Genomic DNA, 26,457 nt, shown 5'->3' with positions numbered 1-26,457 from the left:
CTTTGCTAGCAGAGACAGAGAGAGGCGTTGAAAGGCTGCTCCAACAGAACTTATTGTTTTTGGAGGAAAACACGAACACGGTGTACAGTCGAGTCTTAATAGCTTACTTACAACTGGGCTCGTCAGGCTCTCTTCTTGGCTGCAGTGGTTATTATTATATTTACATGCTTCCAGCTCCCGTTTCTGCTCGATGACAGCTCGTACTTTTCCTTTTTCTCCCTCCCTCGCTCACAGACACATAACGGGTATGGCAGTCCATTCTCCCTGCAGCACGGACTACACTGCCCATGATGCTACATTCTTTAGAGCTATACCTGTAGCATTCTGCCTGTTAGCTTAGCACAACAACAACAAAAAAAGGCGCTCTTTCACCCTGTAACCATGGCAACCGTAACTGCCGCCTGGAACAACAGAACGTAGCTGTCAAACAAAACCCAAACAGTCCTGACCCGCCACAATATGAAACAGGGAAGTACCGCCGTGTAATCCATTTATTTCAACAAAGTAACTGTATTCTAAATACCACCTTTTTAAACGGTAACTGTAACGGAATACAGTTACTCATATTTTGTATTTTAAATACGTAACGGCGGTACATGTATTCCGTTACTCCCCAACACTGGAGATAATGATCATTAAGACAAAAAAGCGTGGAATAATATGTGGGACACTTTACCAAGAGGCCTGAAAAATGCATCATCACTCTTTTTCCATGTTGGACAAAAAACAAGAAGGAGCCTGAAGCTCTCTGTTTGAGGCCCATACAGCATCGTAGCAAACAGGAGGAGCTGTTGGAGACAGGGCGCCGGAATGATGGTGCTGTCCTTTGGGAAAGTTGAAAATAGATCCACTGCATTATCCTGTTGAAAGGAGCCAGCTGAGGTGTTGGAGCACCTAAATGCCACCTGATACCTCCCTGAGGAAGTACTCCACGTGTATCCAACTGGGAGGAGACAGATGCGCATTCCTTCTGCTCTTTAGGAAGTGGCCAGTGTGAAAGAGGAAGACCAACTGCGCAGAGAAAAATGTAAATAAAGGGAACACTGACCATCCATCGTCTCCGACTCCCATCAACAGGACTGAATATTTAATGTTACATTTTTGCCTTCATGAAAACGCTGATTGTTACATCTTACCGGATCTCATGTTTACAGCCTGGTGCAACAAAAACATTTGACAGGATGATCACTTAACATTTCCTTGTGCAATTATGCAATAACCTGGAGACATCAGGTGCAGTATCCTTAACGTGAATGTGAAAGCGGCTGACGCTGCCGCGTTTGCGCCGCAGAGGGTCCACTGGTGACGTAATCTGCGCCGCTTCCACGCTTTGCCCGAAGAGGGCGGGGGAAAGAGGGAGGCCCTGCCGCTGTGTTTCCAGTACAGCAGTTGCACACCGCGCTGTTGCGGGAGTGTTTTGCCGTTTCTGCGGGGCTTCCTTCGGCGGCACAAACAGACATTTGTGCCGTAACGGTGATTCCACCGCAGTGCAGCTGGACAGCAGCACAGGTAGGAGGCGGGCTCACCGACCCTCGCTAATAACAGGTTTGCTGCTTTAATCGTTAATAATGAATCATCTACAGGACATTGTGCCGCTATGAGCTGATCATAGGCGTACTTGCTGCTTTGCACTGACTACTGGAAATAGCGCATCGTCCTTCTGCGTCTTTATTTTGTAACCAAGAGGTCTGCAATCAGACAAAAAGCTCTTCGAGCAAAGTGCGCTCAATTGTACTGCACGTGAAACAGATTTAGCAGCTCTGCATGTTCAGCGACTTGTTCCAGCTCACGGATGGAGCCGGAGCTCAGGGATGCAGTGAACACCTGCAAACAGAGTCACCTGGAGTCTGATAACATCATGTGAAATATACTTTTATCATCAGGACCGTGTAAAACTCCTAATTTCTTTATATTTAACTAGAAAAATGGGGATTCAGTGATTTACTGAAACGTGTCAACACATAATGCAGCATATAGAGCAAAAGGTTAGTTTGTACAGTTTGAACCATATTAGCGGCTCATAGAAGTTTCTAGGCTTCTTAAACCATATTAACTGATGTGTCTGCCTTTGTTCTGTTCTCTGATCCCACATTGTTTCCACTGTGTGGGCTTTTTCAGTCCATGCATGCTATGAAAGCTGTTCCCAGTAAGAACCTTTCAAGAGGGCAGATTAAAAGTGGACAGTGCTTTTCCTGCATTCATCATTCCATCACATATTTAGACCAGATCTCCAGCACAACCGGTTAAAATGCAGCGCCTGACCATGACAAAGCCTCCACCGTGCTTTACACGTGGCTCTTACTCACTGGTGTATTTGTATACTCAAGATGTGAACCAAAAATTTGACATTTGGATTCATCATTCCAGTTTCTGTGTAAAAAAAATTCCCTTTCTCAAGAATGGTGTCTTGACAGCCACTCTTCCAGTTCAGAGGCTTTAAATAATACAAAAGTGAAAATGGTCAGGTACAAGGTTGGACTGCAATGACTGAAAAAGGCCAAAAGCCTGAAGAACTGTTGCTGAGCAAGTCTGTCTCTTTAGAAGTCAAATATAAAGAAATCAGAGATGAACAGCAACAGCAGAATGTTTGGATTCACATTTCAATGACAAATGTAACTTACTTGGAATAAAGAGTTTTTACTCCATTATCTAAACGACTAAATCGAAAAAGGACTCTTTAGGAACACTCGAGAAAATTAAGTAATCTGATGTGGGCATGGCAGCACAACAGCATTTCAATTACAGTAATTTGTGCTTCCAGAGAAGAGCGTTCCAAAAAAAAGTTCACTTTAAACAAAGCAAAAGTGCCCATTTGTGCAGTAATATGAGACCAAAGGAATTCATATTTCTCGTAGATGTTGAATACACTGATCTGAGATACTGTGCATGCATGTCGTCAGATTTATTTGTTGTTGTTTTAACTAAACGGCATGCATCAACCGTGTGTGTGCAGAATGGCGTCCCTCTCTGAGATGCTGCAGGATGTGCGGAGTCAGGCTGAAGTGTGTCTGTATTCTGGGGGCAGAGTGGTGGATCTGCGGGCTGGCGTAGTGGCCATGGCGAATCTGCCCTTACCACCCTGCTCTAAATACCACCACGTTGCTGCAGAAACGATGGTCATAGAGAACAGCTTTGGCAGAAACAGGAAGGAGGTGAGAAAGATCAAATGCATGTTTATTAGTCCCATCTGGAAATATGTCTAACCTCAATCCAGACTGAGACCAAGATCTTCAGGATTGTAGGTAACATTTGGGTACATCTCACACTCTGTTGTTTGGATCGTGACTTGATCCAAAGTATGGGTGGGTGATATAAACGATATAAATTTGGCCAACGATAGAGATTTTGACTATATCGCTATATCGCGATAGCGCATGTTGATGATGTCATCAAGCTGCGCCTGTTTTGGTTGAAAGCATCGCAGCGGCTAAAACCATTATCATCTGCAGATTATGGCGACAGTCATAGCAAAGAGATGAAGCACTTTTGAAATATGGGGAAAGCCAAAAACCGCGCTTCCTCCACTTCTGTAACATTGATTCATTAATGTTGAATTCTCTCGCAGCTGCTCTGTTCCCATGTTGTTGCAGTATATTAATAACTAACCTTGTATTGTGGATTAATAATCTCAGTTGTTCTCCTGACTGAAGTTTGGCCCGTGTACAGCATCCTGCTATGTGATTGCATTTGTCCCTGACCACCAGAATCCCTCACGTTAACTTTTATCGAGTGGAAAAAAAGTTGGCGTTCATCCTCCAGCTTCACTGTGCTAATGTTATGCTAACATAGCTGTGTCGCTAGCAATCACATAGCACAACATTATATACCAGGTAGTCCAACTTCAGTAACCCTACAAACGTCACTGCTGTTTAGTTTTCTGTCTTCATTTATGTTGGAAGTGGTAGCAGAGCTGTACGTTTTAATTAGTTTCAAGAATCTCTCAGTCAGAACATGGTATGAAATGTTTAGGTGGAAGCTAGCGAGCTAACTTCCTGTTAACTTCTAACTCCGTTAAACTTAATAAATTCTGTTTTCATGGATGCCTGGATGTTAAACTTAATTGTTACACCCGATAAAGCAGCAATTCTGATGATTTAATTAAAGATGAAAGTATTTAGACAGTTTTTAACTCTTAGTGTTCGTTTGACTTTGGGACCTGAAGCTGACGGAGTTTTGGACCCAGATTACTCCGTGAAGCTCCTCACTACGGCAGCCGTAATGCTCTGACAATCCATCATGCAGTGCGGCTTACCAAAGTTGTACTAAAACATTTTTAACAGATTTCTGCAGCCAAAATCGGTTCGAGGTCAGTAAGCACAACCAGAATTCATACATAAGGCACACTCTCGATTTTTGAGAAAATTAAAGGATTCTAAGTGTGCCTTATAGTGTGGAAAATATGTTATACAGAAGAAAAGAATATATCGTGATATATATCATTATCGCACATGGTTCAAATTATATCGCGATATGAATTTTAGGCCATATCGCCCAGCCCTAATCCAAAGAATAGCAGGTAGACAACACGATGAATGAAAAAGAAAGTAATCAAGATGTTGCAATGGCCCAGGCCTCAGCCTGATTGATATGCTGTGGTGGGAGCTTAATAAAAGTTTTGAAAACCTCAGTGAAGGTTGAGGGTGACCAGAGTTCCCCCAACGTGCTGTGAGAGCCTGATAAAGGCATGCACTTCAAATGATTGCTTTCAAAGAGGTTTATACTAAATCATCAGGTTTACTTCTTCACAAGGCCAGAGTCCCAAAAATGAATGTGTCAAAGGTGTCCTGAGATTGTCTATGATTGTATGATCCTGTTGGTTTAATGATGTTCCAGCTGAGCAGCTGAGAGACATACAGACAGCTGGGTTTATGACCTGAACACTCTGAACACTCGACAAAGGCTTCTGGTTTTGACTTCTACCACTCCTATAGCACTTATGTAGCAAAACTGTCCGAGTGACGATGCTCAGTAGTGGTGATGCTGAGTACTGCAACGGCCCCCACACACAGGCAGTTAAAAATGTGATGTAAGGGTCGACAGGAAGATAGATGTTTGAATGTGTTCAGTGTTGTAGTGTGTCACACCAGTACAACTGAAACACTGTGGGTTCAGCTGTATTCTTCTATGACTGGATGTGTAAAGCACTTTGGGATCCTTAGGGACGAATAAAGCGCTGTACAAATACAGGACATATTTCAGATTAAAATTGATGCTTCCTTTGCAGACTCTTGGATCTCTTCAGCGCTTATCTACAGCGCTTAACATCCTCGAAAAGTACGGCTGTAATCTGACAAATCCCAACAGGCCCAAGTACTGGAGGACTGTAAAACACAACAACCCAGTGTTCAGGGCCACAGTTGATGCTATCCAGGTAATGATAAAGTATTATCACTCACTGTCCCTCTTCCCCTCCCTTTCCTATCCCGTCTGTAATAACTGAAAATAAAATAAATAATAACAACAAAGGCTGATCAAATGGACCAAAACGGCGAGGCTGTGCTGATCCACTTTGCAAAGTAAATCCGTTGGGTATCTTTGTTGGCTTTCAGACATTAATTCTGACGGCTAAGAAAGCAAACAGGACAGGCAACAAAAAGGGAAGGAATACAAAGAGCTCATTGGCTGTCAGGCTGCTGTGTGAGACAGATACAGACATTTTTACCCCTCACATGTAAAAGGCTGATGGGGTGGCGAACGGTGTGGTTTCCCGAGTTGGTGAATTAGTTTCAAATCAATACCATCAACAACAAGGTTGAATTACAATGGCCTCGGTTGCCAGGTTTAAAGGTCAGAGGTCAAGTTTTACTGAAAGAGGAGTGAAAATTGGCTGTGGTGAAAAGCTGACAGATCGGTGGAGTAGTCCAGGGAGCATGTGAGAATTAGATGCAAATAATGACGTGGGAAAGTGGCAAAGAGGCAAAACAACATAAAACGTTGATTATTATGTGACCGACAAAGCTTTAGCTTCACTCGGTGACAGGAAACTTGAATGGATGCAACAAGAAACTTGCCAAAGTAGAGCACACGCTCTCAATCACGGAGGGTCAAAGAAGCGAGTATGAGACATATGAGTTACTCCAAAAGGAGAACGAAGAGTTAAGACAAAATCTCCACAGATCAGCAAATAAACACAAACACAAGGAAGCAATTTCAACAATGACCACGGAGATGAGAGTAATGAGCTTCTGAGGGCTGCAGGTGCACATTTTCAAAAGCCAGTCTTTACCTCCTAGTTTCTTGTTGGTGTGTGTGGAGGAGGTGGTTGGAGCCACCCACAGTGAAAGTCCACCACCAAAGATGATGGCAAAACAAGCATTTTTTAAGGTGCAAAACCTCGTCAGCAGGCGCAGTTCCTTCCCCAATCACAGATTAATGGCAGCATCTTTTTCCTTCACCCTCCATCTGTCCTTACTCTTCTTCAATGTAGTGACAGTTCCCGTGCCAACAGACTGCTATGCTAGCTACTGATGCAGACTAGTAGGAAGTGACAGAAATGTTCCAGTTACCGCTGCTGGTACTAACCACTAACATTTCATCACCTTCTGCCCTGTCTGTTATATTCCCAGGGAGGACGCGCTGTACTCTGTCTCTATGGTTACTCTAATCAGCAGCCGGATGGACTCAGTTTCCCTGATGATGTTACAGATCCTGATGTGGGCAGAGTTGCTGCAGTAACTCTGGAAGTGATGAGCCTGAGGATGGAACTAGAAATGCTTATCAAGGTTTGTGTAAACTTTCTGTGTGCGTGTTACTAGTTGTCCCTGTGCCGACGTGAGTTTGCTGCAGAACCAAAGACAGTTTTAAAAGGTTGGCTTTGACCAGATCTGTCAGTGTAGATCAGGTCATCCAGTAATTGGAAGGTTAGCGTTTCGATTACTGGCTGCTCCAGCCTGCATTAAGTTTCCTTGGGCAATGAACCCTCCTCAACCCATCACGGATGCATTCACGGGAGTGTGAATATGTGTGAGTGTTAGATATAAAGTCTGAATGACAATGTTGTAAAAAGAGTGCTGAAGTACATTTGAAAGGCACCAAATATGAACCAGTTTACAGTAGGGCTGCCACATTGATTATTTTGATAGTCAACTAATCAGATCATCATCCATTGGACGTAAAACTACAGCTTATTGCACCAGCAGCATCTGCTCTTATATAACTATCATTAGCTTACAGCTTTAAGTGTTTAAGGTATGTGCTAACTAAAAATAAAGACAAGATGATAGTTTGTTAAATTTTAATGAAATCTGCAGATTGTTTCGGTGAAGTTTAATAAACGCAGCCGTCTGCTCCTTGCTATCTAAAATATAACAGGACACCGGAGTATATATGACCACCGGCTCTAGTTAGCCTAGCCCCCGGCTAGCTATCGAGCTAGTGGGTAACAGACGTCTCCGAAAACGTCGGAGCGCTTTTGAAAATATGTGGTGTCTTGATAAACTGAGCAGATATTTGAGGTTTACACAGCTACATTCTCGCCTGAAAATATGTTAAACGTTTATTTTGTGACCCAGAAAGAATAATAAGAGTCATATTAAAACTAACTAGCTGCCGCCATTGTTGGAAACTGAGCTGGGCTGCGCTATGAATTCTGGGACACAGCTTCTTCTTCTTCGGGTTTAACGGCAGCTGGCATCCTTGTACATGCAGTGCTGCCATCTTCTGTTTCAGTCCGTTATTACACTCTTAAATCCTACTACTTATTCCTGCGTCTTTGGGAGGACCGTCGACTATTAAATCAGTCGTCGACGATTGTCGACTAATCGTGGCAGCCCTAGTTTATATGTAACAAAGTCTCTTGTTGCATTTTCTTGTTTGTGGTCAGTGTGAACTCTTTGCTTTTTCCCTGAGGAAACAGTGAGTGTTCCTAAATATCGGGAAAAGTTGAATGTTGTATATGAATCTGTACTGGGTTTATAATAGGAAAACCTTTATAAATTCTACATTTATAAAACATTTATAAATTCTGCATTCATTGCAGGTAAAGTGAAGTATTTTAAGCCCTTTTTCCCAATTTTTTTCAAACCTCATACTCCACATGTGTAATAAGGGGGCCAATAATGGATCATAGAATCATGCTTAGGTATCAAGTTTCTATGTGGATAAATAGTTTGTGGTGGTCAACAAATTCTAATGCAGTCAAATATTGTCATTGTGATAGAAAGTGGAAAAACTATGTTCATTATTTGAGGTAACAACAACAACAAAAACAAATTCCAGTTTTCGTGTCCTGCAAGAATAATAATGTCACGAGACACTGAATAGAACTCAAACCGATGCCACTGCCAGCACTCTCCATCATCACTCCATCATCAAAACCCTAAATCCTGGGAAGCAAGTCTTGTTCTGATGTTAAGTGTTGCGTGAGATATTCAAAGAGCTTTTTGATCTCGTACTGAGCTGCACCCTCAAAAAGATCATGCATTATATCAAATAAGTTGGAATTACAAACATGGAAATACTTAAGTGTGAATGTTTTTCAAACCATATAAAAACTTCAATTGTGGGTTTTCCTGGAGAGACTGGCAATGAAGGATCATCCTCACTGTATACGGTTTAAGAATCACTCAGTTAAACAAAGGCAACAGAAATGACGGCTCCTGAATGACTCGTTCAAGCCGAGACGTTTGTGTCTCCCTAGATTATCTCCAGTGATCTGTGAGATTGTACCATAGAACTGCTCCCCAGATAATGGAAGACTTAGCTTTTAGCTTTCCAGTGTTTATATCATTGATCAATGGCTCCAGTATAACATAAAAACCGTACTTGTGGAGATCTCACCTGTGAAAAAGTGATCCCAAATGAATGTTATTCAAAACCAAATTAAATTTTGGAGGCAAGTGTCTTACAGCAGAATAAACTCGGCCGTTTTTGTGAATCCCACGTCTGGAGCCGAGAGGACTGGCTCTTTCCAATGTTCAACTCTTAGATGTGAAGTTGACTTCTGACTGTTGGGATACAGACACATGAAACAGGTCACATACATATAACTTCTCACTCACTGCAGGGCTCGCAAATTTCAAAATCCCTGGTAGCCCTTCGGGCAGGCACTCTTCAGCTTTTGGTAGCCAAAATAAATTTAAGTAGCCTAAATTTAAAAAAAGAACAATTTTTTGATTGATGTTTTGTTTCCTTTACAATGTTATACATTAAAGTATAATATTGTAAAGGAAACAAAACACCAATCAAAAAATAGTTAAAACACAAATTACAACAACTGTATAAAAATTACAATCATCAACTCAAATATTTGGTTCTAATTGAACAGAAATTTCTATGAACTTGTAAGAACTGTGTAGAACATGAATCAGTCTGTGTTTATTGTTTATTTTTACTATGTTTTTTGCAATTGTTTTTTGAAAGATGGTTCTGGGAGCATGAGACATGGATTCACCACAGAATCCAGACCTTTACCCCATTGAGGATCTTTGGGATGTGCTGGAGAAGGCTTTGCGCAGCAGTCAGACTCTATCATCCTCAAAGTTCTTGGTGAAAAATTATAGATGGAAATAAATCTTGTAACAGAGCAGAAGCTTATGGAGACAATGCCACAGCGAATGCGCGCCGTAATCACAGCAGAAGTATTAGAGTTTGTGACCTTTTTTTGGCCAGGCAGTGTATATAGCTATGAAGATGACGTAACAAATTATTATAACCACCTTAATATTTGAATTACCTCATAAAAGAGCAGAAGTATATCCATCAATCTTGGCTATCCTGTGGTCACTGACTAAGAGTGACGCGATTAACTGGAAACTGTTGTTATAGTTATGCCAAAAGTCAGTTCAATCTTTCAGAGATGCACAAATCAAACAAATTAAATTGAGGGGAAAAAATCTCATTTCCTATTAATCATATAGTAAAAATCATGAATGAAGCAACTGCACCCAGAATCATGGCAAACACTTCAAAACAAGAAAAAGAAACTTGGTTGTTGACTCGTCACCATCACTTCCTGGAGGACTTTATACTGACTGCATCAAGTGAAGCAACTCTGTGGATGAAATGAACCGCTCGACTCCTTTTATGATGTTTGAGAGTGGCTCGTCATCAGATAGGAGAATGAATGTTCCATCTTTGGGAGAGAATATATTAACAGGACATACTTTCAAATGTCAAGCTATTTCAAACATGTATATGTATATGTATATATATATGTGTACACACAGACTACTGTACATGCGCTGTAGTTTTTTCATTAATTCTGACTTGTCTGGTTTGATCTCAGGAGGCTCATCCCCATCCTGAATTCTATGAGAGAATCATTCCTACACTCAGACACAAGGTGAGTCTCTTCTCTTACATTTAAGTGGTTAAACTGGTGGCTCTCAAACTGCGGGAAATAAAACCGCTTAATAAGCTTAATAATTCGCATTCAAACAAGCAGTGATCAAAAATTATATATGCCAAGACAGCACGAGGCATGTCATTTGGAGCAGGTCGTGACTGGGATCATACCATTATGTGAAAGTGCTGTGTGTGGGCAGGATGTGGACTCAAATGCAGGAGTTAACTGAAAGCCCAGCTTTATTTGCTGGAACACTCTTTGTTAGAAGTAAACTTTACAAAAAACAAACGAAGAACCTCAAACACAAACTAAAACTAGACTCAGGAAACTAGAGCTAGGAAGCATAGACTAGGAGAGCAGAACTGGGAACTAGAACTTCACCAGAACGTGGAGGATGAGACACGGCACGGAGAAGGCGTGGATGACGTTGACGATGTGACACAGACAGAGAGAACCACATGGTTCAAATACAAGAGGATGGAGAACAGGTGATAGCACAGCAGGTACAAATCAAAGCTAATGAGACAGGAAGCAACGCAGACTCAACTCAAGACGCGTAAGACTAACACAAAGACATCAGACATGGCAACAGGGAGGGAACACAGACGTGGGACCAGGGCCGGCACAGAGACACAGAACCACAGGCGCTCAAAACAGAAACCAAACCCTAAGAACAAGAAAACCTTAAGAATGAACCTGAAACATAAGATAATAATAATCAAAACCACTGAGTCAACAGACTCAGGACTGTGATAGAAGGAAGGCAAAAGCCGTAATGATCCACTTGGGAAAATACATTTTTCGGGCATTTATCTTGGCCTTCACACAATATTTCTGATTGCTATAGATCATACATATAGATCATAGATCGAGTTCTAAGAGCATTTGGTGGAAAGTCCCAGATTTTTAAGACCTATTGGGAGTATCCCTAAGAGGGTCGAGAACCCCCATTGTTCCTCTGCCTAATCACACGAGCCAGGAGTGAAAATGGGTGTCTGTTAACTCCTGCATTTAACCAAGATTTCAGGTGAACCCATTGTGAGACCCTGCCCCACCCTATTGTGGTACTGAGATGAAATGTGAGTGGGCTATAATCCAAAATGACAGACAGTTGGTGTCGTAACGACCATCATTAGGCAGAGGAACAATACGGGATCCACGGCCCTCTTAGAGACACTCCCAGTAGGGCTAAAAATCTGTGACTCTCCGCCAACTCCTCTGAGAACTGAAGAAGCTTCTCGGATGAGAGCTGAAACATCTTCAAGAAACTTCCAGACGCTTTTCTTCCCAAGCTCCCAGGACAATCTTGGGGTCTTGTTCACAAGTGAGGGGAGGAATTCTGTCCATACATCCACAGTTTAAATAGACTTTCAGATTTCCAGCTTTATTGGCCTCCTCTTATTATCTACATACGTTGTCTTTATGATTGCATTTTCAATGAAGCCATGTTGATATTAATATACTGTCAGACAGAGTGAACCAGCTCTAGTTTTAAAGCCAGCGTTCAGCCACTTTTCTCTTTTCTTAGGACGTCGGACTCAACACCGATGCTGTGATCTCGTCATGCCGTGCAGACAGCCAGACCAAGTCTCTAGCTTTTTCCCTGTACCGTCGATCCTCCAGGGAGAGCAACCGTAGCCACTCGCTGTCTGCCAACAACCAAAGCCTCAGGTCCATTCAGGTCTTTTCCACCTTCTCAAGCAAACATCCAGGTTAGCTGAGAAACTGATGTCTGACTTCCTCAGTGATGCTAAAGACTCTCAACTTCCATCAATGTGTCATCATAATGTGGATGTGAGTGTGTGACATATGAATGTGGAAATGTAGCTTCAGTCTGTAGGACTAGAAAAGCAGTCCACTTACCCTGAAGGCCAGATGTGCGAATTGAGCCTCAACTTCTGGAAGGAAAGATTCCAATTATTATGAATTTTTATGTTGTATTTTTACACTTTCTAAGTCTAGATTTAACAGTGTATTATGTGCTACATTGTTGCTGTGAGTGGGTACAAATTATAGCAGAAAGCAGTGTTGTGTCATTGTTGTTTTGTTTCACAGAGAACTGCGCTATTTGTGGAATATTTCGCATCTCAGCCCACTGCCTCACCTGCCTCCAGGGGCTGTGCTCAGACTGTGACAGACTGTATCACTCCTACCCTGAGAGAGCCAACCACCATCGAACAGCTGTCACGTCATCAACTTCATCCAAAAACAGGAGCAATGAAAGGTCAGGATAAGCAGTTCTTGGCAAAATGTACTTTGTCTTACAATAGTGCAGTAATCCTCAGAATTTACAACTATATATGTGTGTGTATATATATATATATATATATTAGGGGTGCAACGATACACAAAATTCACGGTTCGGTTCGATACTTTGGTGTCACGGTTCAATATTTTTTCGATACAAAAAAAATGTTCATGCCTTTTTAATTTGTCATTTATTAAAACTATAAATATATATTTTAACTCAAAAGTACAGTTTTTAAATTTAATGTTGCTGAAACAACAAAGTAATAAAAAATTAATCTACCTGATGGAGAAATCACTCATCTTTGGAAAAGAGAGTTTATTACAGAGAAATGTCTCTTTCCAAAATAAAAGCTATACTATACGCTTCTTCTGGGCTATATTCTCAGCAGCATATTAAACATATCAGGTCCCCATAAGGAGAATCATGTGCTAACGGCTGTCTAAATGACTCGGGTAAAGTTTGTAGCATGCATGCTTGTTGTTTTTGTCTGCTTCCACTTGTCTTTGCACTAGGATGATGTCGGAGTAAATGTGCAGTCATATTCGTTGTGTTCCCACTAGTGCTGTCAGCGTTAATCTGAAATGACGTTAACGCCACAACACGGCAAATCTCCGTTAACGAGCTACCACGGATCGCCCCGTGCGTGGGGCTGGACGGCCAACACGTTAACGAGCTAACTGCGCTAACGCACTAGTTCCCACCAATGTAATTGAGCATTGCTGGCACATCCAACATACTGTTTTACTTTAGTCCGTGACGCGCTTACCTTCAGGGTCATACGTCACATGAAAACCAAAATAGTTCCAAACGCCAGATCTGAATGAGGGTGGGGGAGGTTCAATTTGCCATGTTGCAACAGCTTAGCTTGCGCTGCGCTCAGTGAATCTGTGTTCGACTACTCCGCCTAGGCTGCACTGTCGAGCGCAGATCCACTGAGCGCTCAACACAGACAGCATCGTCAGAAGGAAAGTTGATAAAATAAATTAAAAATTTTGTATTGTTCATACATATGCGTACCGAACCGAAAGCACTGTATCGAACGGTTCAATATCGATACGAGTATCGTTGCACCCCTAATACTTATATATACGACTATTGCTGGTTTAACTTTTTTCATCTTAAACTAGATCTTTTTCCTTTTCAAGTTCTTCCACCTGGCGTTGCCTTCACTGCACTAAAGTCAACTCTATCCAGGATGTGCTCTGTGACGAGTGTGAGCAGCCTCGCTTGGAACCCCTCGGCTCTAAAGAAGAGGAATGTCAGCCTGCTACTATCATCGGTCTGTTATCCTTTGGTGTATCTCAGGCTCTAGCAATAGCGTGTTTTTTCCTCAACATAGAAACTGATGGCTGGCACAGTGCTGCACTGTTTCCACATGACACGGAGCTTCTTGGTTTGAACCATAGCCCGGCCAATAGTCAATATATTAGTAACTGCATAGAGGAAACCTCCTTCAACCATGTTACCAGTGTTATTATAACATAGTTTGTCCACCAGGGTGCGCTCTGCAGCCTCCCTGCTGGCAGTTCTGATCCGAGTTGTCGGGCAGAACATAAACAAGTAATCTACGACTTGTTGAAGCAGGAAAACGCCATAATTATTATACTACGTTGTCATTATCTTAGTTGGTATTCATAAAGAACATAAAATATTCATAAAAACTACACATAAGATCTACATGTACATCTGTTTATGTTTAGTGTGTATTAAAAACGTCCATTATTTAATTTGTCGTGATCATTTTTTTTCTTTGTAATTCTCACAAAGGCTTCTGTAAGAATGTTGTTGTAAAGCTCAGTTTGAGTAATAACGTGATGTGTTTGTCGCTGTTTCTTAGAGTGGCAGTGTAAGAGCTGCACTATGGTGAATGCAGCCAGTAGTATTCTGTGTGAGGTTTGTGAACGACCTCGTTTGGCGACGCGACCTCCAGTGACCCCGTCGCACCCACCCATAACCCCACCCAGACCACCAGCACCAGTATTGGGGATGCCCGGTGACCCTGACAGTCAGGTTAGGTGTGTGAGTGTGGTCACATTTCTGCACTTGTCCTGCTAGCTATCTGTTGCTAATAACATTTCATTGCAGCAATTAGTTGCTGTAATTATTACAGGTACTGCGCTGCAGTGGTTTAAGTCATATCTGTTTAATGATGAATGTTTTTATAGTGCCAAATCACAACAGCAGTTGCCTAGAGGCACTTTATGTTGGCCAAGACTCTACAATAATAGAAAGAAAGCCAGAAAAATCACATGACTTGATGAGGACTCCAATTTATTCATCAAATATCAAACCACCAACCTTGCCAGTAGATGACCTGCTGTACCTCCTGAGTTACAGCCACCCCAGTATACCAGTATGAAGTGCCACATGCTCACACTGTAGACATGAGCTTCCCTACTGGGGCCCCACCCAGGCCCCATAGTGGGGCTTCCAGGCAGGCCCCACATTTCATGCCTGTACCGAGACCCACACTACAGTACAATAATTTACATGTACAGAGGTGAGTGATCACTGTCAGGCTTACGTTTTAATTTTGAGGCTTTAATAGTGTGAGTTAGATATGATTATCGTTCCTGATCATAACTCTTCATCAGCCTTTTAATGCTCTGGCTGTTCACCGCATACATGCCAACCCTCCCGATTTTTCTGGGAGAATCCTGAATATCAGTGCCCCTTCCAAAAATTTCCCGGAGCCACCATTCCTCCCGATTTTCCACCGGGACAAGAAAATTAAAAAGCCATATCCCAGATTTCATAGTGCGGTCCAGCCAATTCCGATTTCCAACAATGGCGGCAGCGACTTAGTTTCAATATTACTCTTGTTACTCTTTCTGGGTCGTAAAATAAACTTTTAACAGGTGTGAATGTATCTGTGTAAACTAGGGATGCAACGATACCAATTTTTTCAAACCGATATGATACCGATACTTGGATTTGAGTACTTTCCGATACAGAGTACAAAAACCGATACTTCTACCACACACACACACACACAAATACAATGAATTGGAAGACAGGTTTTATTTATTCTCTGCCGATAATAAATAATATCTTAATAAAAATGACCACAAAAAACTTTCAAGTGAAAAATAAGCACTTCTGTTAAATTATTGCAGAGTCTCCACATTGTAATTTAACAAAATATCACTGAACTATTGGCACTGTCTCGAGCTTTCAGAATAATAAATAAACACTTCTGTTTGGAATAAAATAAATACAAATTAGGTTTGAGAATAAAATAAACTTTTAAATTATTGCAGAGTGTCCATATTGTAAACAAACAAACAAAATAACAAAAGTATTTGGCATTGACGAATTCCTCATCTGCCCGTGGATCATCAGTCCACTGTGCCGTTAAATCAAGGACTGACATCGCGCACACACTGCTTGTCTTTACCTCCTCAGAAAGTTTTGGCACCATTATCTCCCTGATGTGTGGGCGGTTGGGAATTTCATATCGCAGCTCGAGTATGCTGAGAAGACGATGCAATCCTATGTTTTCCACGGCCGGCATTGGCTGGTCATCCAGAGCGATAAAATGAGTCGAGCCTCTGTTATTTTAACTGCCCGTGGAGTTTCTCTTGACATTTTTCATCGCTTTTCCAAAACCTGAGTTAAAGTTGGCTGTTCCACACTGCTGACATTTTGTTTAGCCTAGCTACAGCAGCCTCCAGTTTCTCTTTTTTATCTGGAGCCGCCAGTCTCATTCGTCTAACCCTGTGCCTGTTTAGCGCGGGATGTCCCCCTAGTGGCCAATCTAAAAAACTACAACAGAAATGACAAGCCACCCTCTGATTAATGAAATAAGTTGGTATCGGTTAACTTTTATGAGTATGAGTACACACACATTTTACAGTATCGGCCCCGATACCCGATACCAGTATCAGTATCGGTGCATCCCTAGTGTAAACTTCAAATATCTGAGCCGGAGAGAACAGTGAACTCCCAGCACATCGTTTTCAGACCCCCCGCAGTCTACTCAGGTTAAACATGTATCATCATAACATGTAAGTCACTTAAGATAACTTTAAAAAGTATTTTTAACTTATTTAAGTTATTTTCTCCGATAAATAAACACTGTAAAATTCATATTTTTTATATATATACGCCCCCCTCCCCAATGTCTCCCTAATTCTGAGGTTTCAAGGTTGGTTCACGGTGGTTAGTGACTGTCTCTCTGTAACCTGCTCCAGTGGGTGTGTCAGTTCTGCACATATCTGAACTACTCTCCGGCTATGGTGTGTGAGATGTGTGACCTGGCTCGCCCAGAGCCTGCACCGCTGCCAGTGAGGCTCCGCCCTCCCTCTCCTGTTAGACGCGTCCCTGCTCTGCCCATCAAACCGAAGGAACCTGCTCCTGAAGATCTGGACTCCTGGAGGCAGAATTTGATAAAGGAGGAGGGGCTAAAGCTGATTCAACTAATCAGAGCAAGTCACCGTACTGTCATTATATCATATACAGAATTCTTTTCATGTCTTAACACGAGTTCGTTTGTTCTTCATATCTGCGTCAGCATGGGGAGAAGAAAGGCGTGAGTCCAGAGGAAGTATACACAAGCATGAGGGTAGCTGGGGACAGCAACATCCTGCCCTGCAAGTGGTTAAAGACTGAACTTCCCCTGCTGTTAGACCAGATCAGGATGTTGGTGGCGACATCCTCCCTTCAGTCATTCTCTGATAAGACCCCAACTGAAGACAAAGTCAGTAACCTCCTGTTAAACCTGACAAATCGCTCTGACTATAGTTCTGTTTTCTGAAAGTGAAACTGTCCTGCTGCACAGAATAACATAACACAGGATCTCGCCACGGAGGCTGGCGAAGTGGTCGATCCTGCAGAAACAGAAAGTGTGATCCAGCTTTCCAGAGCAGAAGCTAAGCTAGCCTGGCTCACAGCAGGGGGCGACACAGAGAGAGCTGCCAGACAAGCTCTGAGAGATAGACTCGCCAAGGTGATGTTTGGTCAAACGTTTAGCATTGTTCCCTGTGTAGACATTCAGTTATATTTCTTCATTCTATCCTATCAGGTAAAGGAGCTGTGTGCGCTCGGCTTTAGTGACGAAAGTCGCTGTCATGAGGTTTTACGGCAGAGTGGCGGTGAGGTAAGAGGAGCCTTGGCGTTGCTACAACGACCACTTCTGGAGCCCTTCCACAAACGCATCTGGAGTGAGAAACCTGAGCCTCCTGTCGACATCCACCATCCTGACAAGCAGGTAAAACCACAGACGTGTGATGTCACTCACTGGTTTACGCTGGGGCCAGTTTAAAGCCCAGATCTTTTTATGGCCACATTTTCATTTTGGAATGTGTAGGTTTTTTCCAAATGGGTCATCCTCATTTCTTTATATTTTGCTTCCAAGGAGTCGGGATTTCTTGGCATTTTTTTAAAGTGGTCATTGTCTTTCTGATTTAAAGGTTTTCTTTGGACATTTTCAGTCCTGTCCTTGTTCTTGACCATTTTCAGTGTTAAGGTCCAGTTCAGTTCACTTTCATTTATATAGCTCCAAATCACAACAACATTTGCCTCAAGATGCTTTATATTGTTAGCCAAAGACCCTACAGCAATACAGAGACAGTGGGAAGGAAAAACTCTACAGCGTTTTTTTTGTCTCTATTGTGAGCGCATGTATAAAAAAATGCAAGTGCAAATGTTGTATTTTGAGGAGAAAATTATTTTCAGTGCAGAAAAGTTCAATTCGAGCGAACAAAATTAATTTCTGCCTGCAAGACAATAACAGCCCCTCACACTCAGATCTCTGCTCTGTGCTCACAGACATCTGCAGACCTGCTCTCAGTGTGTCGCTCTCACTCTCAAATATTGATGTGCGAATCATGAACGAATCGTTCAATACTCGAGAATCACTTTACTGACTCGTGAATCATGATTCACAAGCCCAACTGCTCACCGACTCATCGCTGTTGCTGTTAGCAAACTAATTTCATTAGTAGAAATATATCTAGCTTATAATTAAAATTGTGTGGAAAAAAACAGCCAGTTTCTTAACAAAAACATTTCTGCTCTGAACTGGAAGAAAAAACCCTGAGTAGAAGCTCACATCAAGACAAGCTCCTTGGTTCACAGTAGCATCGCTCTGCTAGCATGCTAACAGCACATTTGAGCTACTCACCCCCTCCCTCCTGGCTCACAGCTTCTTCTTCTTCTTGGTTGGCAACCAATGTTCAGGAGCATTACCGCCCCCTGGCTCACAGCTCAGTGGACATTTAGATGAGAAAATGTACACATTTGAGGAAAATACTAATAAAATAAAATTAAAATAAATAAAATAAATGTTCCCTTTAGAAATCTTTTTTATGCTCTATAAAATAGTTGTTTTCTTTTTCAATCATTCATCTTATCAGTAGGGTTTACATGAAAACAGAAACAAATTAAGTTTGAGTGAAAATGTACATTTTTTGCACTCTCTGGTCAACTGACTCAGTGAATCAATTGACTCAAAAATCCGATTCACTTTGGTGAGTGACTCTTTCAAACTCGATTCAGTAAAAAGAATCGAATTTAACATCTCTGCTCCGTGCACGCTCAACTCTCTGTACACCATTATAGGTGTGCCACAAAACGAACCAATCACAGACTTGGATGCAAACAATCTGATTGGCTGTTACAGTCTCCAATCAGCTCGCTAGCTACTGCATTCTGGAAACGCGATCCAGAATGCAGCTAAATCCATTTTCGGTTAGTATGTTTCATTATTTTATTTTAAAATATAGAAGTTTTTAAGACCATTGTTGGCTTTAATCTAGTTTAAACCAAACCACTCCACTGGATTTAGCTGCATCAGTCAGCTGAGACTGAAGAAGTCATTTAACAAATTATTTCTCCCACTGAAAACGTCCAGATAAACAAAATCCACTTTTGGGGATTAGTTATTTAAGACTCCAGATTTAACAGGAAGCCAGTGAAGAGAAGTTGCTGTGCTCACTTTCCCAGCAAAACATACAGAAATGAGGAGTGACTTGCAGCTGTTACACAGTACTTTACAAAGACCCCATGTTTGACATTACTGGTAGAAAATGTGACGTCTATTTTAACGTGATTTTATTGTTTTTTCAGCGTGTATGTCGGTGGCTTCTAGCAGTCTACGATCTACCCAGCTGGGGTCGCTGTGAGCTGGCCCTATCGCTTCTTCTGGAGCACAGCGCCCCCTATTCCCTAGAAGATGTGGTGCAGGCAGTGCAAGAGTCCCACGACAGGGAATTTATCAAGCGAGTGCTCGCTAAAGAATGTCCCATCTGCCTCTCGGTTTTCCCTCACAGCAAAGTTAGGGTTACTTTACAGATGCTTTTGGGTCACTAAATATTTTTCTGAATGATTTCCATCTCTTGATTTTCTGCTTCCTCCCACCTTCCCTTCTCAGATGCAGTCTCTCACGTCGTGTCAGTGCTCTGTGTGCTGTGGTTGTTTTCAGCAGCACTTTACCATCGCTGTAAGGGACAAACACATCAGAGACATGGTGTGTCCAGTCTGTTGGGAGCCTGACATCAATGACCCCGAACACCTCAACAGCTACTTCTCCACCCTGGACATCCAGGTAGGCAAGCAAATACATGAGAATGTCTCCTCTCTCTGCTACATCGTCATCATGTCAGCCTGCCATCACTTACAGTTCAGTGAAACAATTAACTGCATTTTTTTGTTTTTTCTTTGCTCAGTTGTTGTTTCTCTGCAGAGCTTTTCTAAAATGGATTAAATGTCTTGATGTTCTATTAATGAGCAGAACATTGGTTTCACTCTGTCAGCTGTTAGCTGAGCAGGGTAAGATTTAGTGTCTCCACTTCTTTGAGTTTATTTCCAATCCAACAGTTTGGACAATGTACAAAATATACAAGAAGTTAATGTACCAAAATTCTTGTACACAAACTTTTGGTTGCCAGAAAATTCAATTGACAAACAACATGAATTACAGGCTGCTGAGCAGCAGTTTCAAAATGCTGTTTCCTGCAAGTTTGGAGGGACTGATTATGTTTTTTCTCCTGTTTAACAGTAAAACATATTTTCATACCTTTCTCAGATTATTAAATTCAATTTTCAATTCAATTCAATTCAATTCAATGTTATTTATATAGCGCCAAATCACAACAAAAGTTGCCTCAAGGCGCTTCATAGATACAGAGAAAAACTCAACAATCATATGACCCCCTATGAGCAAGCACTTTGGCGACAGTGGGAAGGAAAAACTCCCTTTTAACAGGAAGAAACCTCCGGCAGAACCAGGCTCAGGGAGGGGCGGGGCCATCTGCTGTGATTGGTTGGGGTGAGAGAAGGAAGACAGGATAAAGACATGCTGTGGAAGAGAGACAGAGGTTAATAACAGATATGATTCAATACAGAGAGGTCTGTTAATACATAGTGAGTGAGAAAAGTGACTGGAAAGGAAAAACTCAATGCATCATGGGAATCCCCGGCAGCCTACGTCTATTGCAGCATAACTAAGGGAGGATTCAGGGTCACCTGGTCCAGCCCTAACTATATGCTTTAGCAAAAAGGAAAGTTTTAAGCCTAATCTTAAAAGTAGAGATAGTGTCTGTCTCCTGAATCCAAACTGGAAGCTGGTTCCACAGAAGAGGGGCCTGAAAACTGAAGGCTCTGCCTCCCATTCTACTTTTAAATACTCTAGGAACAACAAGTAGGCCTGCAGAGCGAGAGCGAAGTGCTCTAATAGGGTGGTATGGTATTATTTATGTCATCAATTATCGTTCGGCCCATAAAATATCAAAAACCTGAACATGTGCACGATATGTATCTTTAGTTATTGCAATATTGTTTTTCTAGGCTTACTAATTATACAGAACTTTAATTTTTATTCAGAATGTTTTACATTCATGAGAGTAATATTGTTAGAGAGGGAGGGGTAGTAATCACTTTCATTTCGGTCATATCATTATGTCCTAATGCAGCGCATGTCCAGGTCAGTCTGTGGAGCAGCTGTGTTAGAGTTAGTGTGAGTTTATATTTCTATTACTGCAGACAAAGGGTGAAATGAAGTATTAATATTATATTAATACCTGTGATTGTGACTGTCACCAGTTTTTATTCACAGTGGTGTGAAAAGGTGTTCGGCTCATTCCTGAGGTCCTATTTTTTGTATGTTTGTCACACTGAAATATTTCAGATCATCAAACACATTTAAATATTAGACAAAGATGACACAAGTAAACACAAAATGAGGGTGTTAGTATTATTGTTATGATAATAATAATAATAATTATTATTAAATAATAATAATAATAATTATTATTATTTATTATTTATTATTAAATAAATAATAATAATTATTATTATTATTATTATTATTATTATTATTATTATTATTATTTATTGTTAAATAATAATAAATAATAATAAAAGCACTTTAAGAAATCTCTTAAATAAGACTTAAACAGGACCTGCAGTAGACAGTGGAGCAGACCAAAGATCCTCAAAACCCAGACATCGTGCTGTGATCATCATGCAGGAAATTCAGGAACAAATAAGAACATAAGTAATTGATATCGCTTGTATAAAAAATAAGTATAAAAACATATAAATGGTGAAAACATGGAACAGTGGTGAACCTTTCCAGGAGTGGCCGGCTGACCAAAGTTACACCAGGACTGACCCAATAGGAACATAAAGGCTCGTCTCAGTTTTGCCAGAAAACATCTTGATGATTGATGAATATTCGCTGGACTGACAAAACTTTAACTTTTTGGAAAGTGTGATGTGCCATTTCATCTGGAGTGAAAGTAACACAGCATTTCAGAAAAGGAGCATTATACCAAGAGTATAATATGGTGGTGGTGTGATGGTCTGGGGCTGCCTCAGGACCTGAAGACTTGCAGTGGTAAATGGAACCATGAACTCTGCCGTCTACCAAAACATCCTGGAGGAAAATGTCCAGCCATCTGTTCATGACCTCAAGCTGAAGAGCACTTCTGTTCTGCAGCAGGACAATGATCCGAAACACACCAGCAAGTCCACCTCAGAGTCGCTGAAGAAAAACAAAATGAAGACTTTGGAGTGGCCCAGTCACTGTTCTGATCTGAACACGATTGGGATGCCATGGCACGACCTTAAAAAGGCTCATTCTCAAAAACCTTCCAGTTTGGCTGAATTGCAACAATTTTGCAAAGACAAGTGGGCCGAAATTCCTCCACAGCGCAATGTTTGCAGTAAAACCTGGGAAAGAGTGACCGACACCATACTTGGTGAAGATCTTCCAGAGATCTACTCTGTACAAATGTTTTTACAGGAGGAACAGGACTAGTCGTGACAGGTAAATCAGTCTTTACGTGTACGTTCTGTGAAGTTAACGTTCTAACACTTGGTCTTCACAGCTGCGAGAGTGTCTAGAGCCAGAAGTCTACGAGCTTTTTCACAAGAAGCTGACAGAGCAGGCTTTAATCAAGGACCCCAAATTTCTCTGGTGCTGTCACGTGAGTACAGGATCAATATTTGCAACAAAATCTCAATGAACAAATTACTTAATGTAATTACTTAATTTCTATTTAAAAGTGATGCAAGTTTGAGTACACGTTTGTGGATTATTGATGTGTTAAAGATTCAATTTTCTTTATATGAAACAATAGTGCAGTAAGTAGTTTTGCAAATTTTGAAATTGAATTGGTGACCAGTGAAGAGCTCACTTTTCCCAGATGGAAGCTATAGTCTTTAAGTCTGACGTCGTTAGCCGTGCCTGGGCCCAAACTCTGCTGCAGGTTCAAAAGTCAAACGATAACTGCGGCATCACTGAGAGTTAAAAATGGTCTAAATTCTTCCATCTGTAATAAAAGGATCAGTGTTGCTGCTCTACCAGGTGTAACAGTTTAACATCCAGGCATCCATGAAAACAGAATTTATGACATTTGACAGAGTTAGCAGGAAGTTAGCAGGAAGTTAGCTCGCTAGCTTCCATCTAAATACAACATAGCATGTTCTGATTGAGGGAATTCAGAAACAAATTCAAACGTACAGCTCTGCTATCACTTCCAACATAAATGAAGACATTAAACTAAACAGCAGTGACGTTTGTAGGGTTACTGAAGTTGGGCTAGCTGGTATATAATGATTCGCTACATGATCACTAGCGACACAGCTATGTTAGCCTAGCATAAACACAGTGAAGCTGGAGGATGAACGCTAACTTCAGAGTCTGTGACACAGATGCAAAACAGACCCAACACTCCCATCACAATGGTTCTATATGTAACTCCAGTGCTGGGAAAAATATTTACCCAATTTTCCCCAATTTCACACGTTTTTGCATATTTCTCACACACACGTTTTAGATCATCAAACAAAGTTTAATACTAGACAAAGATAACCTGAGTGAATACAAGATGCAGTTTTTAAATGAGGATTTATTTAATTAAAGGGGAAAAAGCTATCCAAACCTATCTGGTCCTTGTGGAAAAGTAATTGCTCTCCTTATTAAAATCATGAATTAACTAAGTTCATTTTTACTAACACTTGATTACTGCCAGACCTGTTGAATCAAGAAATCACAAAGGCTACGTTCACACTGCAGGTCTTGATGCTCAATCCAGATTTTTTGATCAAATCTGATTTTTTTGTCTGCTCGTTCACACTACAAATAAAATGTGACAGCAAACGCGCTCTAGTGTGAACGCTCAAAGCGGCCGCATGCGCAAAAGAAGACGTCACACACAACGCGCTCTGTTTAGACCCAGAGCAACAGTATTGTTTGACTGATGGCCGTTAATATAAAGACTTCGGACTTCACGTTTCCCAATTTTTGCTTTAAGTTATTTTGTTATTGACATAATAATGTAAATAACCTAATAATGATCCTTATTGCTGTTTTAGAGGAGCGGTGCTTCAAAGGATAGTTGCAGATTTCTGTCAGAATCTGCAGATTATACAGAACAAATAAAATGTTCACATTGTCTTCCCAACAGTTTCACTGACATCTACACGGGATGGCTGGGAAGCGTTCACGATGTCTTCTCCGGCTTGCTGTCTGTCTTGTGTCAGTGACGTAAAAGACTGATTTAATGCGACATGACCATCAAACAGCAGCTTTCTAAAACATCGGATATGTATCTGATTCAGGACCACATACAAAAGTGACCCAGATCGGATTTGAAAATATCGGATTTGGATATGGGTCGCATAGGGTCAAAAAAATCGGATTTGATGCGCTTTCGCCTGCAGTGTGAACGTAGCCTTAAACTGAACCTGTGTGACAAAGTGAAGCCAAAAGCAACACGTTCTCCCGCACATTTATAGAAACAGATTATGATGCAATCTTGAGTAATAACAGAAATGAATGAATAGAGAAAGAAAGAAAAAGATAAACACAAACAATCGGAGTCGATACAGAGTAACATAGAGCTCATCTCGGAAACACAAATGTTGTTTGGCACAACGGTGAATTCAGATCTACTAGACATGACAGGCTTAAAAACGAGAAGCAAAGCAGGTGAGAAACAGTCTGGGACAGGGCGCAGAACCATTTCAGAGGCACTGGGACTCCAGGAAACCATAATGAGAGCCAACATCTACAAATGAAGAAAAATGTTGGCATAACCTTTAAAATGTTAACACACCCCAGTGTGGCTGAAATAAAACAATTCTGCAAAGAGTGGGACAAAATTCTTCCACAACAATATGACTGACTCATTGCCAGTTATTAGTTCAGCAATTTATTTTGAAAAGGCTATAATGAATTAATTAATCTTGCTTGCAGAGTGCTTGGTAACTACATGAGAGTCTGTGCACTCTGTATGTCATGGAGCTTTCAAGATCCACTGAAATGATTGAATTAAAAATACCTTTTTACTTAAACAACTCAAGAAGTCATTTTCATGGACTATGATTGCGTTATAGTGTTATTGTACAATGAAATTTCTATCTTGTCCTCTCCTTTCCCCTCTCGTGTTTGTTCTCCTCAGTGCTCATATGGATTCATCTATGATGGAGACCAGTTGAAGGTCACCTGTTTTCAATGTCGAAACAGTTTCTGTGCTCACTGTAAAAAGCCTGTAAGTGTCTCTTTGTGTTTCTTGTTTTCTTACCACTTTATGCTCAGCCTCTTCCATTTGTTTGGTTTCACTTTTTCTGCAGAGCTGCAGTCTTATCCATTTGTTAAGCCATAAAAATATGACATCCCAAGCACGTCTGCTCTTCACAACTCTTTTAAGAACCTTAACATTAAAGTTATGTCGTAACTGAATAGTCCAAAAATACGAAACTGGAGGAATCATTACATTTCCCCCTCAAAGTGGGGAAAGCGTAATAACCGTGTGCGTCTGGTATGAATAAAGAAAGAAAAACGAATGCTTGGGCCTTGCTAGCATAATGGACGGGTTTTGACGGGGATGAAGCATCATCAAATTTGCTTCCAAGCCAAAGACTATAAAATATGATAAAGCATATCTCGCCTTTGGCTTCACCTGCACAGCAGTGGGTGATGAGGAGAGGCAGCAGTGTGCCGTCTGTCTTAAAGTGCTAGCTTGTGACAGTTTAAAGCCTAACAAGCTAAGATGCCACTTGGAGACAAAACATCCAGAGCACAAAGACAAGTCAGCTGACCTTTTCAGACATAAACTGCTCAACAGTGTCTCGTTACTAAAGCTGCATCTGTGCTGGCAATGCTCAGCTCAGCTCCTATAAAGTTGCCACAGTTGCGGAGGAATTAATACTGTTTGCTGATAACGTACTGTATGTCCGAAGATGAAGATGCTGAGGGAGGAATTGCTTTTCTGCAAACAAGTTCCTGCCAGAGCCAGCGCAGAGAAACTATTCAAACACATCGAGGACTGTGTGGGGATCTGCACAGACGGCAGTGGACGCACTGTAAGACACCGCGAAGCACTAGTGTCTAAACAGCTGAGTCCTGAGCTGAATGACATAATGGGTGATGTCGTCGCCACAGTCAACTGCATCAAAACACGACCTGTGAACC

At 41.3% G+C, this 26,457-nt stretch overlaps 1 protein-coding gene across 1 annotated transcript in view; it reads left to right on the top strand.

Annotated features, from left to right (window-relative positions):
- The first annotated feature begins 408 nt into the window (after positions 1-408).
- Positions 409-26,457, top strand: part of rnf31 (ring finger protein 31) — a 43,260-nt gene continuing 17,211 nt past the window's right edge. The window contains exons 1-17 of the mRNA XM_087850630.1: positions 409-1,545; positions 2,954-3,152; positions 5,225-5,371; positions 6,567-6,722; positions 10,226-10,282; positions 11,814-11,997; positions 12,341-12,509; positions 13,682-13,815; positions 14,374-14,546; positions 16,730-16,963; positions 17,050-17,235; positions 17,317-17,484; positions 17,560-17,745; positions 19,605-19,811; positions 19,909-20,082; positions 22,868-22,966; positions 25,445-25,534. Coding sequence (XP_087706756.1) covers positions 2,955-3,152; positions 5,225-5,371; positions 6,567-6,722; positions 10,226-10,282; positions 11,814-11,997; positions 12,341-12,509; positions 13,682-13,815; positions 14,374-14,546; positions 16,730-16,963; positions 17,050-17,235; positions 17,317-17,484; positions 17,560-17,745; positions 19,605-19,811; positions 19,909-20,082; positions 22,868-22,966; positions 25,445-25,534 — 2,562 coding nt within the window. The 5' untranslated portion in view covers positions 409-1,545; position 2,954. The remainder of the gene's footprint in view (positions 1,546-2,953; positions 3,153-5,224; positions 5,372-6,566; positions 6,723-10,225; positions 10,283-11,813; positions 11,998-12,340; positions 12,510-13,681; positions 13,816-14,373; positions 14,547-16,729; positions 16,964-17,049; positions 17,236-17,316; positions 17,485-17,559; positions 17,746-19,604; positions 19,812-19,908; positions 20,083-22,867; positions 22,967-25,444; positions 25,535-26,457) is intronic.

The sequence above is a fragment of the Neolamprologus brichardi genome, chromosome 14 (assembly GCF_056152115.1).
Source record: "Neolamprologus brichardi isolate AB-2024 chromosome 14, ASM5615211v1, whole genome shotgun sequence".
In the NCBI taxonomy this organism is placed as follows: Eukaryota; Metazoa; Chordata; class Actinopteri; order Cichliformes; family Cichlidae; genus Neolamprologus; species Neolamprologus brichardi.
The sequence above is the reverse complement of the archived record's forward strand: the minus strand, read 5'-3'. Positions and strand labels throughout refer to the sequence as shown.